Source organism: Tachypleus tridentatus, chromosome 7, assembly GCF_004210375.1.
Source record: "Tachypleus tridentatus isolate NWPU-2018 chromosome 7, ASM421037v1, whole genome shotgun sequence".
In the NCBI taxonomy this organism is placed as follows: Eukaryota; Metazoa; Arthropoda; class Merostomata; order Xiphosura; family Limulidae; genus Tachypleus; species Tachypleus tridentatus.
In genome coordinates this window covers 20,754,346-20,772,246 of record NC_134831.1, presented here as the reverse complement: position 1 = coordinate 20,772,246, position 17,901 = coordinate 20,754,346, and the positions used below count along the sequence as shown (strand labels likewise).

Genomic DNA, 17,901 nt, shown 5'->3' with positions numbered 1-17,901 from the left:
ATATTTTTTTCTTCTTACTGGATCTTTATTACCTCAGATACAAACAACTAAAACACCACCTGATCATATTTTATTGTACATCCACTGCAACTGCACCTATTGTAGTGTTTTATCTAAATATTTTTACTCTTACATCTTTAGAGACTATATTAACTACTTTTAATACTTAAAAGCCAAAAACAAACTTGATATTAGATTGTTTTTCTGAGGTACTTTCTGTATGTGCACAATCTAAATAACCATATACTGTGCCAAATTTAGAATGTTTAGTTTCATAATGACAACTGTTAAAAACGAAACTTGTAGAAAGGACATAGGACATGTTTACTGAAATTATACTTTTCTTTGCTTTATTTTTGTTGAAACAAAATGTTTTATTATTATTTTTGATACTTGTATATTCTTGAAAATGTTTCACCCCTCCCTATTTCTCTTCCTTTTAAAATGAAATAATTACAAATATCACCTGATTAAACGGCACTGGAAATTTTTCATCCTGTGTCCTTCATCTACAATAATATATCGCCATTCAAAGTTTTGTAACAAATTTCGATCTCTTATAGTGATCTCATAAGAAGTAAGTACTACGGCATGGACAGATTTTCCAATCACAGTGTATGACTTTCCAATTTTTTTCCTCAAGACAGCTCGTTCCTCAGGTGTTCCATGATATAGTGTGACAGGAACCTAAGAAAATGTGAAATAATTTTATCCTGCAATTTTCATATTTTGTTTATATAACTTCTAGAACTTCTTAAATGAAGATCAAAAGTTTTTCATAATAAGAAAGTTACCTTTACCTCTTATTTTCTTGAAATTAAACAAAGTAAAACCATTAATATAGAGTGAAATAAAATGTTACAAAATATGAAACAAAAGGAACAACACATTTCTTTTCTTTAAATGCATAGTTATTATATTTCCACACAATGAAGTTATGCTCTTAATTGTCAATTTTAGTTGTTTTTCTGGCTGTTCAGCCAAATTACAAACACATGCTAAACATACTGACAAACCAGAATTCTGGTCCTTCTGAGATATTAAAAAGCCCATCAAACCCACATGATGTGCTTCACTCATACCACTTGAATATTTATAAGCAATACTCTTTCTTTACGAGATTACTTATAATGATTATTTTGTTTTGCCATTACATATTTGTCTCAGTTTCACTGTTTGCAATAGTAACATTTAACTTGAGAAGGTAATGAAATTCTTTAAACCTATTTATAGCTTAGTTAGAAAGCCAATTAAAGTTTGTCAGTGAAAATGTACATGAATAATTAGCACTACAAGCCAGCTCCAACCAGAGAGCTGAGGTTCCACTACTCAGAGTCAGAATTCAGGGGTCTCAGTCCAAATATTCCACGTTTATGGCTTGAACAATTTATTTGCACTGTTATACATACACGACCGATTTAATCCCAACCTGTAGCCATAGAATGATGTGTTGCAAATTACTGGAGCCATGATGAGAATATAATTAAAACTGCAGCAGACAACACCACAGGCTCAAAATGACAGTATTGTGTGTGCCATCCCAACCAAATGAACAGAACTCATTCATTCTGGAATTATGAGCATTCATCCTCACTCCTCAACCACGTGAGCAAGGAGCATTCCCACTTGCACCTGAAATTACTGGATGTGGAACAACTATGCTAAACCCCAGGCCCCAAGATGGGACCACTCTGCATTCCAAATTATAAAGAGATAGTGGACCCTTCTCTAAGAACAATGTATTGAACTGATACTGATAAAAAAGTATCCATTTATGCTTTACCCATGATAGTCCATGAGTGATTATCCAGCACAGAATAGTAATACTACCTGAAAAGCTCATAAATGGTCATTTGGAAAACTTAATTTCTGCAGAACCTGTTGCAATCAGTAATAAGTAATGTAAAACATCAGTGGTAAAATCACACCAGTCTTGGCAACACCTACCACATAGTTAGATCTTGTAAATATAAGAGATGGTATTCTGAAAGGTAGAAATAAATATACTTACCCCTCTGAATAATCTACTAGAAATGGTTAAGATGGTTACATGGAGTAGGCAAAACCCATGAGATGAAGAGACTGCCTGATTAGGCAAATAATGTGAGATATATGTATTGGACAATGTCCACATACCAGTCCACACAATGATTTCCAGGGGGAAATTTTACTGGACTACTGAGGACTTAGAAAAGAGAAATCTCATACAATGTTACTCATAGATGTCACACCCTCAAAAAGAGTCCAAAATAAATAGCAATGTCTAGCATCTCTAAGGGTACAGTACAAATGCAGGCAACAAAACCTTCAAAACCCTCACTGAACATGACGAAGACTGAAACCTGATTGGACATAGATAGAAAGGATGAGTAGATGAATCAGAGAAAAGTTGTGAACATATTTCTCATCTAACAAATTACTAAGTGTATTAAGTAAGAAGAATGGTCTGAGAGGTATAGAGAATGAGAAACTGGTCTGTAGACCAACAGCACAAATTATTTTGACCAGTGAAGTCCATAGGTCAGCAGCAATGAAAAATAAACCTTCACGTAAAGGGGATACATGACATATAAGATTCAGATTACAAACAGGTGCAGACATATAAACTTAATCTGACAGGTAACTGGAATAATCATTTTGAAGCAATTACCCCAAATGATGTTAAGAATCTGGTGAGCATCGATGACTCAAAAAATATGTTGTTGTGATAATTGAACAGTAGTCCATAAAGTCACTATACAGCAAAGTCAAAAATTTAATTGTGGCTAACACCACTGATTGAAAAACAGTTCAACCACATCTCACAATACAAAATTTCCAATATGCATGTCATTATCATTCATAAAAGTAATACAGATACACTTCAAATCAAACACCAATGCCATATGAAAGACAGCATAACATCTCTGCCAGAAGCTCAAGCTTTTCGAAAGCCAGATGTGCTATAACAAATTATGGCTAGCTGCACAGCAAGAGCCTATAATAACAATAAATAAAAAAATACATAAAAAACAAGAAACTTAGAACTTACATTGAGATTCTTGTTTTGTTCTTTGGGAGACTGAAGAACCATAGGCTTACTTTCTCACAAAGTTAGTGTTCCATAAAATAATTTATTCTATATATACAACTTACTATTTAAGAAAGAAAACTGTCATACGCAAAAACAGAATGTCCTAAAACTACTATCAATTAACTGGCTTTCTAATTGCACTATGCTATAAATGGTTTTAAAATTTCTGTTAACAAATTGAACTGATCCCCACAATAGCAAACAATGAAAATTAAGGCCAAATGTTTCAAAAGCTGTAACCAGAACAAGCTAGTCTTGTATAAGTAAAGCAGACTTTTTCCCTTTTATCTTGGTAAAGGAATAAAATAAGCTTGAAAGTTTTAAATTTACATTGTGGCTTAGTAATATATACACTATGAATATGCAGTTCAAGTCATAGTCAGGAATCATACAGCAGTAGAAATAAAATCTGAAACTGGCAGTTCCAAACAAAGTGTCCTGTGATATAGATATGACAAAAGACTATTTAAATATTTCCTTTTGAAATTAAAACATGAAATATTAATATTTAAATTATCAACTACGTTTTGATGCCAGGCTTTTGGATGTACATCAATAATAAAGTAGTTTTACTGAACTTGAAATGTAACTGAAAAGTTTGTGATGTGCACTTTGATCCCTTGCCCTATACACAGGCTTCAGGAGTTTTACAACAATTAAAACATTCCACTTGTTGCCAAGCCTTTGTTTCAGCAACAACAATATTTGATTAATTCTGACTACACTTTTACTTATTCTCTCATACTAAACTATTTACTGTTTTTTAAATGAAAACATTTAGCCATACAACACCATAGGTCTGTCTATAGAAACATGAAATGGTACAATGGTATTAATTAATACAGTATACTGTTTCATTTCTTAAGCTCACTAATAAAGAAATACAGTCTCTTTGAAAAAAACTACGATACATAAACTTACTCTTGGTAAGCTTGTACTAAATATTTAGCACGATACATAAATTGACTTTGAACATTTAAAAATAATCTATAACAGAAATTTACAAATAAATTTAAGTTGCATTCAATTAATATTTTCTTTAATAATTTAGTCAAAAGAAGCTTACAGCTCAGTTTTTCTTGTTTGTTTAGAATTTTGCATAAAACTACATGAGGGCTATCTATAGTAGCCATACCCATTCAGCAGTGAAAGACTACAAAAAATGCAGCTAGTCATCACCACCACCCATTGCTAATTCTTGGGCTACTCTTTTACCAACAAATAGTGGGATTGACTTTCATATTATATTGCTCTTAGAACTGAAAGAGAAAGCAGGTTTGAGGATGACAGTGATTTGAGTCCATGACCCTCAGATTGCAAGTTGAGTGCCCTAACCAGTTGGCCATGACAGGTTACACTTCTTAAACTTATTTTTAAAACAATCATTAATCTGAATATTTTTATGAAATTTCTAGAAGTTATCAAGAAATAATTAAATTCGCATAACCTCAATATCCTAAGTTACTTTTGTTTATGTACTTACCAATGGAACAAACCTATGAAATTCAGAAATCCAGTTAGGTAATGTAGAAAGTGGTGCACAAATGAAAAATGGACCCGGTACACCCATTTCAATCAAATGTGCTATTAATGCTATGCATTGTATTGTCTTCCCAAGCCCCATTTCATCTGCAAGTATTCCATTTACTCCATTTTCGTACAAAACCTAATAAAACAGTCCAAAAATTCTCATGAGGTACAAGCACTGAACATGTAAAACTTTAAATACAGCCATGTTATTATAGTAACAATACATAAACTACTGTAAGAAATTACAAATTACTATAATAATTCAAAACATATCTAGAAACATCAAATATTCCAAAAAGTTACAAATGTAAATAACACTGATTTTTTAGCAATAAAATTTAATACATATTTTAGGGCAGGGGAAAATACTGTATAAAGATTAAAGGTTTAGTATGAAATCTCTTTTGCAACTCCTGTTATGAGTTATGTTAAATCTGAAATGGATGTTAAGCCTTTGGTGCCGTTCAGATATGTGGCAACATTTTTAGTATACTCTGATGGACATCTTAAGTTGATTAGTCCTATTATTAAATTTATGCTGAAGACTGAAAACATAAGGCTGATTAAACTTTTCTTGATATGATAGTTAAATGAAAAGGTTTTTTTCTAAACTTCAGTTTATTATAAACTCTTCAGTTTGTTTGTTCTGGACATTAATTTTAATGGTATGCACCCTCTAGGAACACGTAAATTAAATAAATTATAACGTTATAAATATATTGCATAACATTGTCTTTTCCATGAATGGGTAGTTCGTTAAACAATCCTAATACATGTTTTTAAATTTCCCACAAAGCTACTCGAAGGCTATCTGTGCTTGCCATCCCTAATTTAGCAGTGTAAGACTAGAGGGAAGGCAGCTAGTCATCACCACCCATCGCCAACTCTTGGGCTACTCTTTTACCAACGAATAGTGAGATTGACCGTCACATTATAACGCCCCCACAACTGAAAGGGCGAGCATGTTTGGTGCGACCGGGATGCGAACCCACGACCCTCAGATTACGAGTCACACGCCTTAACACGCTTTGGCATGCCAGGCCCTCTTTTCAGTTTCTGAATCTTCAGTAAATAGTCACCCCTCGTCACAAACAAGTATTTGTTTTTGCTTTTATTTACATTTGTTTTTAGAGCACTGATCTAAGCCCAAAGTTATTTTTTTAAATATGTGACAAAAGACAAAGGATATAATCCTGAGATTAATGATAGGAAATATAAAAACCATAGCAAATAAGCTTAAAAAATCACTTCGAACAAGATTACAACAAAACAGTAAAGTTGTTAGAATAAGGGTTTGTTCACCATATGTTCTATGAATGTCAACATAAACATGCAACATAATACAAAAAATATAAAATCATTGTGTAACTGTTTCTCCATATTATCAGTTATATGACTGTTTCACAGATGTAAAAAATTTAACAGAAGTGTTAAATAGAGAATTTATAAAATTCCTTTTTTTTTATTTTTATACCTGTCAATTGTGTAGTTAAGTGAAATTTGGAATTAAGAAATAAATGCAGTAAGTAAATCTAATATCTTAGATAGGCTTCAGTGGAACATGTAGCAAGCAAATCTCATGTTATAAACTGCAAAAATGTTAATCAAGTTAATTATGTTGAGTTTAAGAAAGAGCTAACTATGAACTTAGCAGAAACTGGATGAAAAAAAAATTAGTTTAGGGATTTTGTTCCAGGTGTTGTACAAATGAACTATCAGAAACTGAGTTTAGCTTTTCTTGGATGGTTGTACAGTTACTGTTCAAGGTTGAAATGGCACTAAGTATGTATATTTATTTTTATTTATGTACATAAGTAGTGGCTTGGTTTGTTTTGTATTTGTGGTAAAGCTACACAAGGGCTATATGCACTAGCCATTCCAAATTTAGCAGTGTAAAACTAGAGGAAAGGCAGCTAATCATCACCACTCACCACCAACTCTTGAGCTACTCTTTTACCAATGAATAGTGGAACTAACAGTCATGTTATTATGCCCCTACGGCTGAAAGAGCGAGCATGTTTGGTGTGACAGGTATTCATACATGCGACCCTCAGATTACGAGTCGAGTGCCTTATCCTTTTTTTTTGGGGGGGGGGGTGTTTAGACTTAACTTTACTGTGCAATAAGTCAACAATAAGTACCACTTAATTTACCTATTAACTCAATTAGTAAAATACTGCTTACTATCAACAAACAGAGCTAAAATTTGATCTGTATTTAGATTTTTACAGGTCAAAAACAGTGAAATCAAATGCCTAACCTATAAAAGATATAGTTGATAAATAACATTTTAAATATTTTTGGCATATGTGTCTAGCTCAAGTGAAACATTATTCAGAGTAGTGACATAGCAGACAAAAAATTAAACAACTTTTTATGCACAAAAAACACAAGCCAATTAAAGCAAAAATTATATGCAACTAAATAAAATTAAAAGATCTACAATAAAGCATAAGTTACAATACTTACTAATGATAACCCTTACTTGAGATCATATAAAGGGTAGATAATATGTATGCATTGATAGAAAGCCCTGGAGGTAGTCTCAACATAAAAAGAAAGTGTTTATGAAATTGCATTTAAATGTTTCTTTTAAAATAACTTTCACATTTCATATGGTTTTTTGAAACATCTTTTACAAAGTACTAGCAATTTCAGTGAATTCCACTAGAAGAAAGAGAGGGAGAAAATAAAGGAAATGGTAATGTACTGACCATGCCTCATATTTTGGTTAGACAAAAATACAGGAACAGCTATCACACTCACACCTACAGTCACAAGACTTCCAAGTGAATATTTTCTTAGCAGATTTCAGTTTTTAAAAGATGTTTGTTCCATGCTATTGTTACAAGTCTAACTGAAGCATAAAAATACAAAGAAATTTTATCTTTTTTTTTTACTGTGTTTAAAGTTCAAGAATTTTTTCTAAAATTTCTGAACATTTACATAAAACTGCTTTTTAAAGTGAGACAAAACTCAAATTTCAAACCTGAATAAAACCTAAAACTATAACACATTAAAAATGTGATTTATTAATATGTTGCCATACTTTTAGCCATTCAAATCCCTCCAACTGGTACAGTCTCATCACTCCACCAGAAAGTAGTTCAGGTTGTCGATCAGACACTGCATTTCCTTCATATACCCGAGAAAATCTATCTGTCTCAGCAGGCTTTGCCAGTTCTTTTTCTGTTGGGCAATCCAAGTTCATCTGGACTCTTTTTGTTAAATCCTACAGAGTTACAAAATAATGACTATTTGACCAAGTTTTCAAATACTATATTGATGAGCTTTTTAATAATTTATATCATGTTTTTAGAATCATAGTTTTCTCTTACATGAATTACCATAACCGTCACACAAAACTATCAGTAACATATAATACTGTGATATGGTCTCTCAAAATCACTTAAATGCAAAATTTCTGTCAACAAATCAAGTAAAAAATTAAGAAAACATTTACTTTACTGGTTCTGAAAAATTAATTTACAGATATGTAATTTTTCACTCATAGTATTACATCCACTTATTATACGACATTTCAATGAGAAAATTAACTTTTGGCACTAACAAATAAACAGTGATGTCGAGAAAACCCACTTGTAGAGAAATATATATGCAAAAACGGCTCGTTTGAGTTGAGAAAATATTTTACATAGAAAAGCGAACAACGTTTCGACCTTCTTCGGTCATCGTCAGGTAAAATATTTTCTCAACCCAAAAGAGCTGTTTTTGCATATATAATAAATAAACTTTCTTCATTTTTTGAAAATGATTAATATTTAAGAAGTTCATTTCCATAAATGAAAACAAACTTCTTATGATCATAATGAGCAGTGAAAACAGCCAATAATATCCATACTAATCAGTTTTTAACTACCAGAGCATTACAGTAGTTTAAAAACTTACTACACAAAGTAATAAGATCTTTGTTACAAAATTACATATATAATGATAAATCAGTTGCAACAATAACATTTACTAAAATTAAGACTTTTTTTCAACACACCTCTTTATCAAGGACATCTGCTAAGCTGATATCCTCTTTCTCTTCACGTCTTCGTTTGGAACCTGAGTAAAATTTGTATAATGTGTATGAAACATAATATTGTAATAAAAATATTAAATTTCTACATTCAGAGTTTAATTAAGTGAAAGCATGGAATTTGTCCAGAATTCACTGCAAGCTTTAAAGTTAGACAATGTTTGTAGAAGTGAAAAAAAATTTTTTTTAAGTATACAATATTATACACATTTTCTTTAAAGTGCAAGATATATAAAGCATAGTTTTTGTTTATAGGTCCATCAAAATGTGTATCTGTCCTTTATAATTTTATAGACAGCCTGAGGATAAGTTTGTGAAAGAATTTCATGTGACAAGAGTGTCATTAAAGAATTATATGTTCTGATAAATACCGAGATATAATCTTTTTTTTTCTCCAACACTGTTATAGTTACTCCGACTCTGACATTCCTGTATCATTCCACAACTCAAGTCTCACAATGTTTAACTTTATGTTAATAGAACAATACATAAAATGAAAATAAAATCCAAGTCAATCCATGTAAGCACTATTGCATCAGCTATTTCAACCTTTTGTTTATTAAGTCAGTCATATACAGAAAAATACACATGAATTAAAACTGCTTACTTCCCGTTAACTAGTTAAACTTGCTTAACTATACTCATATACTGTTGAAATTGATTAATAGCTCCTTGGTGTCCAAAAATTAATGTATAGTATTGTGATATATATCCTACATCAAAACATTTGTTACATGCCAATTTTTCAAATTTTTCAAACATAAATGAAATAAAAGCGATTTTGGTACTCAAACCAACTCTGAAAAGAAATGCATTACATATTAAAAATAATTATGTCAATAACCTCTGTCACAAGTCAAACCAAAAAGTGTTGAATGACAGAATTGACAGTACTGTTTTTTTTTTTACATCGTGACTGTGTATTAATTTAACCATTAATCTCCTCAAGAGAAAATCTGTTTAATACTAACAACTATACTCCTTCTCTACAGGTATGCTTTCTGTTCATGTCACAACTTTTTACATTTACTTTCAAAATGTAATTAAACTACGTTATTATCAATGTATACAAATAACCTTAAATATGATTAATGAATCAAATGTTGAAATTATATGTTTTACTTTATTAGTGTATAAGGATGACCGATACAATATTTTACAAAATCCTTAATCTTCCCTACAATGTGAGTTGTGACATTTACTCTCTAAGCCTCCACTCTAATTTATTTATCACCCATCACAGATGGAATATAACATCAATACCTATAATTACTACTAGGGCAAAACATATTCTTATAGACTTCAATCCTATTTGTTTATGGAGCTATAAACTAGAAAATCAGATCCACATGCCACACCCACCTGTCATATCCTCTCTTTCATTAAATTGCCAATAGTTCTCTTTGACTTTTAATGGTTGTTTAATGTTTATTGGCACAGAAGTAAACCTGTAGCGAAAACATGTCTAAAATGATGTCCACCACTCATGGCTGTAACAATGGTACAACAGTAAAATGTGGGCAATTGTGACTGAAGTGCACAAAGGTCACACGTTGGTAGATCAGTCCCAGATAAAAAATACAATGAGTTAAGACACTATGATCAATGTGTACCCTAGTTAGGACAACTTCCTCCCTCCTATCCTTACAGAAATTAGAGGGCCAAAGGACAACAGAAGGTTTGATCTTGAAAATCTCATGATGTTGCTCACTCCAAGTCAACTGCCAACTGGCAAGAAACTGAGCCTTAAATACAGGACCATTGTCTATATACAAGATAGGCAAGGTTTCAACAGCACCAGAGCAGATGGACTCAGCTGTGATGTCAGCAAGCTCATTTCCATGAAAACCAAAGTAGCCAGGTGTCCAGAAAAACTAGATACAGATAAAAGATAAAGAAAAACGAGCCAGTCATTTTTTAATCTTCCACCCTTGGAGGAGGGTACCTGAGCTACTCATATGCAAAGACTTGTGTGGCTGATCCAGCTTTAACCAACATCAGAACCACCTCAGAACCCACATCTGGACAATAGTAGGAAGGATAATGCCCAACCAGAGTGTTGAACTACATTTTGGTAGAAATTGTTGAGCATATAATAAGACAGCATCTGGAATAACACATCAGGTCCTTACGAGAAGGAGTGTCTATAAACCATCTAAATCAGCAAACTACCGTTAACTTATTCTCAACTGAGTAGAGTTGAGCATAGTCAGGAGGAAACCTCCAACGTACACCATCCCAGCAGCTAGGTGACAATAGCTCCTATATTCCACTGCAAGAGGAGGGGATGCATTGGAGACAGTGCAAGAGGTGAATGCAAAACCCATTATGAAAAGTAAACTGTTCGCAATTCAGTGAATAGTAAGAGATGCTGGGATTCAAAGCAATCTCCTTCTACTTTACTTATATGAGTCCATTACTGTATACTTCAGAGCAAACATACAACACAAAACAAAATTTCAATTGTGGCCATCACTGACCAGAATGGTCATACAGTAAAAGTTTGAGAATACATACACCTACCTAGTCAGGCAAAACACATCAATGAGTGGGATCTGTATATGCGAGAAAGGCTCCTATAAACAAGTAAAGTAGAAAAAGACCACCTACCAATTCACAGAGCAACAATGAAGCTAAATATGAAAAATGGGAGGTAGACAGTAGCCTACACATGATTATATATATATATAAACACATGCAACTAAAAAGTAGTTTCTGGCAACATCAGTAGCATATATTTGTTTAAAATAATGTATTTCATAATACATCACCAGTAAATACATGCATAGTGCCAAGTGTAAAACTGACTATTCTGTGACACATCACTGACAGATTTGGGCACAGTTCTCACTACATCTAGAGTTATGATTACTACATCTCTATAACGTTCCAATTACAAATGTTTTGAAGCCAGCAGCTCTGATACTACTACTTCTATAACAAATTTACCTTTCTCTGATATGTTCTTCACAGAATGTTTGCCTTCTGAGTCTTGATTGTCATGTTCATTCTCCTTCCTTTTTCTCCTTCGTCCTCTTCCCCTAGGTGGTGCTTCTTTACCATCATCTTTTTTATGAGCAATAGGGTTTTCTGTGTCTTGGATGTTACTGACTGCTAATTTAGTAGTTCTCTTCATCTCATCATGATTCTGAAAATATAATATTTTCTACAATTAAAAACTTTGTTACCATGAAGAAAAATCTAGGTGATTAACAAACATACTACCTGTGAGGGGCACACCATACCATCTTCAGCAAAGGTGAGATTGTGTTTATTAATGACTTAGAAAATATCCAGTTGATTCAAAAACATAATACGTCAATAACTTCTATGAGTTAGAAGTTCTTAGTACAAATAAAATATAGGTTAGAAATTAACCTTTTTTGGTCAGTGTCAAAGTGTTGCCACACAGTATCAGTAATTTCAGTGATTCATATTCTATATGCTATATCACTGCAATATGTATTCATAAAACAGTTGGTTTGAGTATCAAATCTTTAATTAAAATAAAATACAAAACATTTTGACCTTCTTAGTCATCTTTAAATTAACAGTTTGCAAGTACATTGAAGTGGGTTTCTTGTCATGAAGAATCACTGCAGTATATTCTGTCCATTGAGATACAATTGGCTGACTTCTATTAATTGTAGGAAGTCTGTAAATGGTACCTCGTTAATGACTAAGTAGTATGCTGTCCTGAACAATTTAATTCTTATCATCTGTTTCATTTCATTTTCTAGCTTCTACTGCAAAAGAGCAGAAAACACTCACAAAAGTATCAAATTTCATGTTATTTTTTTACTATGTCTCTTTCTATCTTCTTCTGTACCAATAAGATATTGTGCTTTTTAGGACAGTACTCAATTGTTGACATTTTTGGCACCAAACAGTTGTTACAGTAACCTACTTGTCTGTTTTTTGTGCTATAATGTAACAAATCAGTTTCCAATCTTTATGTGGACAGTTTTTATTTAGTAGAAAAATATCTATCCTTTAATTGGAATGGTATGTTGTCTCGGAAACTGTGGCTGACAGTGATGTTAGTTCATTAGATATTGATAGCAAGTATAAAACACTGAGGCTGGTTCAACTACAGAATTATTAAAAACAAAGCAATTCTTAAAAAAAACAAATTAATAAATTTAAATGTAAAAATCTCAAACTAAATAAAAAATTACAAAAACTGAAGAGTAACTGAGCCCAATAAACACTATCATTGCACTTAAATATTCCTTTAACAAATACCTCAAAATCCAAATATAGAGAGTTTAAAGAAATATAAAACATTAAACTCACCTAAAATAAAACACTGTCAAAAAACAAATCACCAAACATTATACTGAGCTTTTGACCATTCACTACAGTCATTATCAGGTACTTTGAATAATTAAATTTCCAAATTACAGCCCAGAGAATAACTATGCTTTTTAAGCATATCAGAAAAGGTTGGTTGGTTTGGCATTTCATGGCACAAGGCAACTAGGCTAACTGGTATAAAGTTAAAATTAAAGTAAAATTATTAAAATTCATAAAAGGAAATTAAGGTAAAACAAGTCAAAGTTTAATTTTTGAATTAAAAACATAAATAGCATTAAATTCAATTTTTATATCTAGTCTACAGCAGTAAGAGAAAAACTACAGTAATAAATGTTATAAAAGACTTTCTGTAGCATAATTGTAATTATCACAACTTGCCAGGAAGACTAACAGGTAAGTTTAAAAACCACTGTTAAGTCACTTGAAATTGTCCTTTCCAGTCCCAGTTTCAAGTTATTTAATGTTACAGCCATTTTCTAATTTCAAATTAAACTAGATGTACTGTAATTCTTAAAAGGGAATCACATCAAAAAAGGTCTAATTTATAAATTAAAAACTTAAATAGCATGAAAAAGGTTAATAGCCTTTAAAAAACTAAAAACACTTGTAAGGTTTCAATACTTGGACAGTATCACCATTGCCAATAACACTGTATAACGTTATGGATAAACCTTGGGACAATAAATGTTTAAAATGGTGCTGTCATTGAGATTCATAATGTCGGCAAAACAATAAAATGTGACTTATTGTGAATTGAGTGTTACACAGACAACACATTGGTGCATCAGTTCCAGATAAAAGAAACCGATGAGTTAATAAAACTGTGACCAATGTGTAGTCTAGTTAGGACAACTTCCTCTTTTTGATCCTTATGGAAACAAGACGGCCAAAGTCCAATAGAGGGTTTTATTTGAAAAAGCTTGTTTTCACATTGCTCAATCCAAGTCGACTGGCAACCCGCACGATGCCAAGCCTTAAATACAGGACCATAGTCCAAGTTCAGAACAGGCACAGCAGTGATAGTGTCAGAGCAGACAGATTTAGCTGCAGTGTCTGTGAGCTCATTCCTGTGAATACCAACATAGCCTGGTATCTAGAAAAACTGGATAGAAGTAAATATTAAAGGGAAATGAGCCAGTCAGATTTGAGTATCAGCAAGAACAGGGTGTGAACTAATGTGAAGTGATTCCAGGGTCAGTAGAGAACTAAGCAAATCAGTACAAATAGTGCAATTTGGGTATTGCTTAGCTTCTATGTGATCCAGAGCATACAGTTCAGTAGTAAACACAAAATCTGTAGAGGGGATTCTGCACACAACCACCAAACCATAACAAACCATGGCAGAGCCCACAGAGTCGCCTGATTCCAAACCATCAGTATAAATAGGGATGGAAGGATGGTTCGAAAAATGTTCAGTAAGTAATAGACAGCATTTCCAATCGGGAGTATCTGCTTTTCTTAGATGACTTTAAGAAAGGTCACAGTTGGGAACTGTAATAAGCCATGATAGGATGGGCTGGCCAGTGGATACAGCAATGTTATCCAAGGACAGACCCAACTCATCCAACTGTGTCTAGATATGAAGGCCTAAAGGAGCAATGGCAGATCTTCTATTCTGAAAAAGCATGGCTCCCCAAGGAAGGAAAACACAACCCCAGGAGAGATGCTGTGGTAAAGATTGAAGTTTCAAAACATACAAAAAACAAGACACTTTTCTGTTTGTGCAGCAGTAACAATTTTTTTTAAAGTGTAAAAAAACTAATACTTTTTAAATTTCTTATAAATATCAAATTTTCTGTTCTGATTCAACCATTTACAAGAATCATTTACTCAATTTATATAAACCAAGAGTATACTTGAGCTGTAGAACTCTGGGCTGCACCCACAAAATATAAAAAATTTATAAAAAATAAAATAGTTTATAATGATAAACCAAAATTTACTCAATTTAAGATCATAAAACAGACTTTTACAACCTGTAGCACTGCAGATATAAAACAAACCTGTTTTATTCCATTTTTAGTGCTTTACAAATTCTGAGTGGATTTTTAAAGCAATTTATTACTTTAAATGAAATATTTTTGATGGATTTCACAAAGCTAAAAGAGGTCTTTTTACACAAATTGTCCTTACGTTTGAGGTGACAGACAAGAGGATTTGTGTGGTTTATTGTCAATGCTGCTAGTTATCTACTGCTGTTCATAATTTTGAAATACTGACCAATGGAAATTTGGGGCTACTCTTTTACCAACAAAGAGTGGGATTGATCTTAACATTATGAAGTCCCCATGTCTGAAAGAGTAAGAATGTTTGATGACAAGCTTTAATCTTATATGTTGCTAGTTTCCAAGACACCAAGACATACCATGTATTTAAATGAGATAACGCAGACAGTTAATAGTTAAAACTATATATCAGCAACTCTTGAGCTTATTTTATTATATCAAAACAGAAGGACTCAATTATCATTCTTAATTCTCTTTGACCTAAAAGAGCAGAATGCAATTTTTTTTGGTGGTAATGGAACAAATACCATGAAATCTTAGCTCTAAAGATTGGCAAGCTAACCACTAGTTCGTGGTCAGGGTTACTTAAATGATATCATAATGTTAATATAAATTTTTAATTTCATGTGAAGCTTCCACCAACTAAATGGTGCATAAGATTTTGTAAACACTTTCCAAAAAAGCAAAAATAGTTTAAGTCTAGAATGACAGTAAAATAATTCCTAACTAAAAGAATTACCTCACTTTTTTGTTGCAGTACTTTTATTTTGTGCTTTTCACTTTTTTGATGTTCCTCTTTTTGCTGTTTTTCCATCTTGTTAAGCAAAAACTGAGCATAAAAACTGCTTCGATCCAAAAGATGAAGAAGACGCTTGAAACATTGCTCCTTGTGTTTCTTGTCCATCTGCTCTAGGATTTCCTACAATTTAAAACAATAAAAGATTACTTAAATAGTGTTAATAGAGTTTATATAAAGTATAAAAGGAAGATTAATTCATCAGAGAAATATAAAACAAATTATTTTGGTCACATATGAAGGAAGTGTTGACTAATTAAATGCATCAAAATAACACAAATATCAAATGGATAATACTTCATGCTTTAACTTACTGTTTTTTGGTTTTTTTAAAACAGCCAAAATAATAACACACATTTTATGAACATACTTTTTTTATTAGCATAAAATATCCTTGAGACTAGCCTTGTACAAATGTTCTGTTATAGTAATTAACCTGAATGCAGATCGCTTCAAAAATCATGTGCAACCCTACTTCTCAGATAACTAAATAAATCAAAATCATTCTAAAAAAGTAAATCACTTGTAACTTTCATTGCCTGAATAATGACTGAGAGATCTAGTTCACTACAGCTGAGGTCTTGTGACAAAAAGATGGTTACTGGTTATGATCACAGATTAGAGTAGTTGGGGAATAAATGTCCTGAAATCAGCTGTGGCATACTTGGGTCCCCAAGATCCTGGTTGTCAGAAGTCAGAAGTTTTAATACCGAACATTGCATTACCTAGCATACCCCACACCTGCTACTCAAGTATTAACAGAACTGACATTTATTAAGAAAACAGTGTCCCTACATATCTCCAAGTGTTTACCTGAGTTTAGAAAAGTATATTTATTATGGTTCACTTACCTTCAAAAAGTGTCAAATTAAAATTTTTCTACTCTTTATCTATTTAAGAATTTAGTTAAATTAATAATACTAATAGCATAATAGTACTTGAAAGACAGTAATGCATAAGATTTTGCTCCTCATTTCATGGAAGTAAACTTGATCAACTTTGCACTAACCCTCATAGTTTGTGTGAGAACATGTCACAATTGTAAGTTTTTCTTTACATAGGTTAGTTAAATTAATAAGGAAATAGGGGTTAAAATCTCTTTTCTGGACAATCCGTGTTAAATATCTGCATTTCTTTGTCACATTATTTAATTATAACTTGCTTTTTAACTGCCTTAAAGATGGCTAAAATTCTTTACTATGATAGTTACCTAACACCTGTTTTATCATATATTAGAATATCAAACCTTGAAGTCGTTATCTTTCTCTCTAATTCAGTAAACACTGGTAAAAGGTCTGTGTAAATTTCAACAACACAAACAACAACGTACCAAGTAAAACAAAATGACAAAAATTGCATATTGATATTAAACTATCAGATATATAACACCTATCTACAAAGAATGTAAACCATAACCAAAATGTATTACCATGATAAATCTTCAATAATTTATTTATAGTAGCATACAACTAACATTTAAAGTTGCCTGATGTCTCAACACATAATGTCAAAGTTAAAGCCAAGAAACTTACTGAATATCCTTCCATAAATTTAAAGATTACTTGACTAAAACTTCTTATCACAGATTTCAAATAAGTAAACAGTGTAAATTATCTTTTAACATTAATAAAAATTCAATGTTTTTGCCTTTGGGGGAATGACTTCAGTGAATGCAGTTCATAAGTTAAAGCTTTCAACTAGCAGTTCAAATGGCAACATCATAATTGTGTTGCTGTTCATCAAAGAACAATGTATATTATCAAGTGACTGGACAAACTACAGAAATTCCCCAGGTATCAATTATTTTTGTATGATCACCATATTTCATTGGGTTCTTAATTATGAGAATCCTCATTACACTGCAAAAATTATCTGGATCTTTGACGATTATGGATGCATGGAATCTCCGAGTTTCTGGAGGGGGAATTTGATGTTGCCTGATATAAATGCATGTAATTTAAAAAAAGAACCGATGACAGGGCAAGGGTATGCAATCTGTCTGAGATGCAAACTCTCTTTGTTAACCTGAAGATGACCCAAGTAGGTTGAAACATTGTTTTGTACTTTATTTTGATTAAAGTTTTAACATTCATAAAGGCCATCTTTATAATACAAAATAAGAAGCTTGTGTCTT

General features: G+C 32.2%; 1 protein-coding gene across 5 annotated transcripts in view; it reads right to left on the bottom strand.

The window, feature by feature from the left end:
- The window catches only part of LOC143255262 (lymphocyte-specific helicase-like), a 56,805-nt gene that overhangs the window by 27,470 nt on the left and 11,434 nt on the right, over window positions 1-17,901 (bottom strand). For all 5 annotated transcript variants that reach the window (XM_076510669.1, XM_076510667.1, XM_076510665.1 and 2 more), the window contains exons 4-9: window positions 15,711-15,890; window positions 11,598-11,796; window positions 8,613-8,674; window positions 7,653-7,835; window positions 4,557-4,739; window positions 467-687 (exon numbers count right to left, since the gene is read on the bottom strand). In XM_076510669.1, the coding sequence (XP_076366784.1) occupies window positions 467-687; window positions 4,557-4,739; window positions 7,653-7,835; window positions 8,613-8,674; window positions 11,598-11,796; window positions 15,711-15,890 (1,028 nt within the window). The remainder of the gene's footprint in view (window positions 1-466; window positions 688-4,556; window positions 4,740-7,652; window positions 7,836-8,612; window positions 8,675-11,597; window positions 11,797-15,710; window positions 15,891-17,901) is intronic.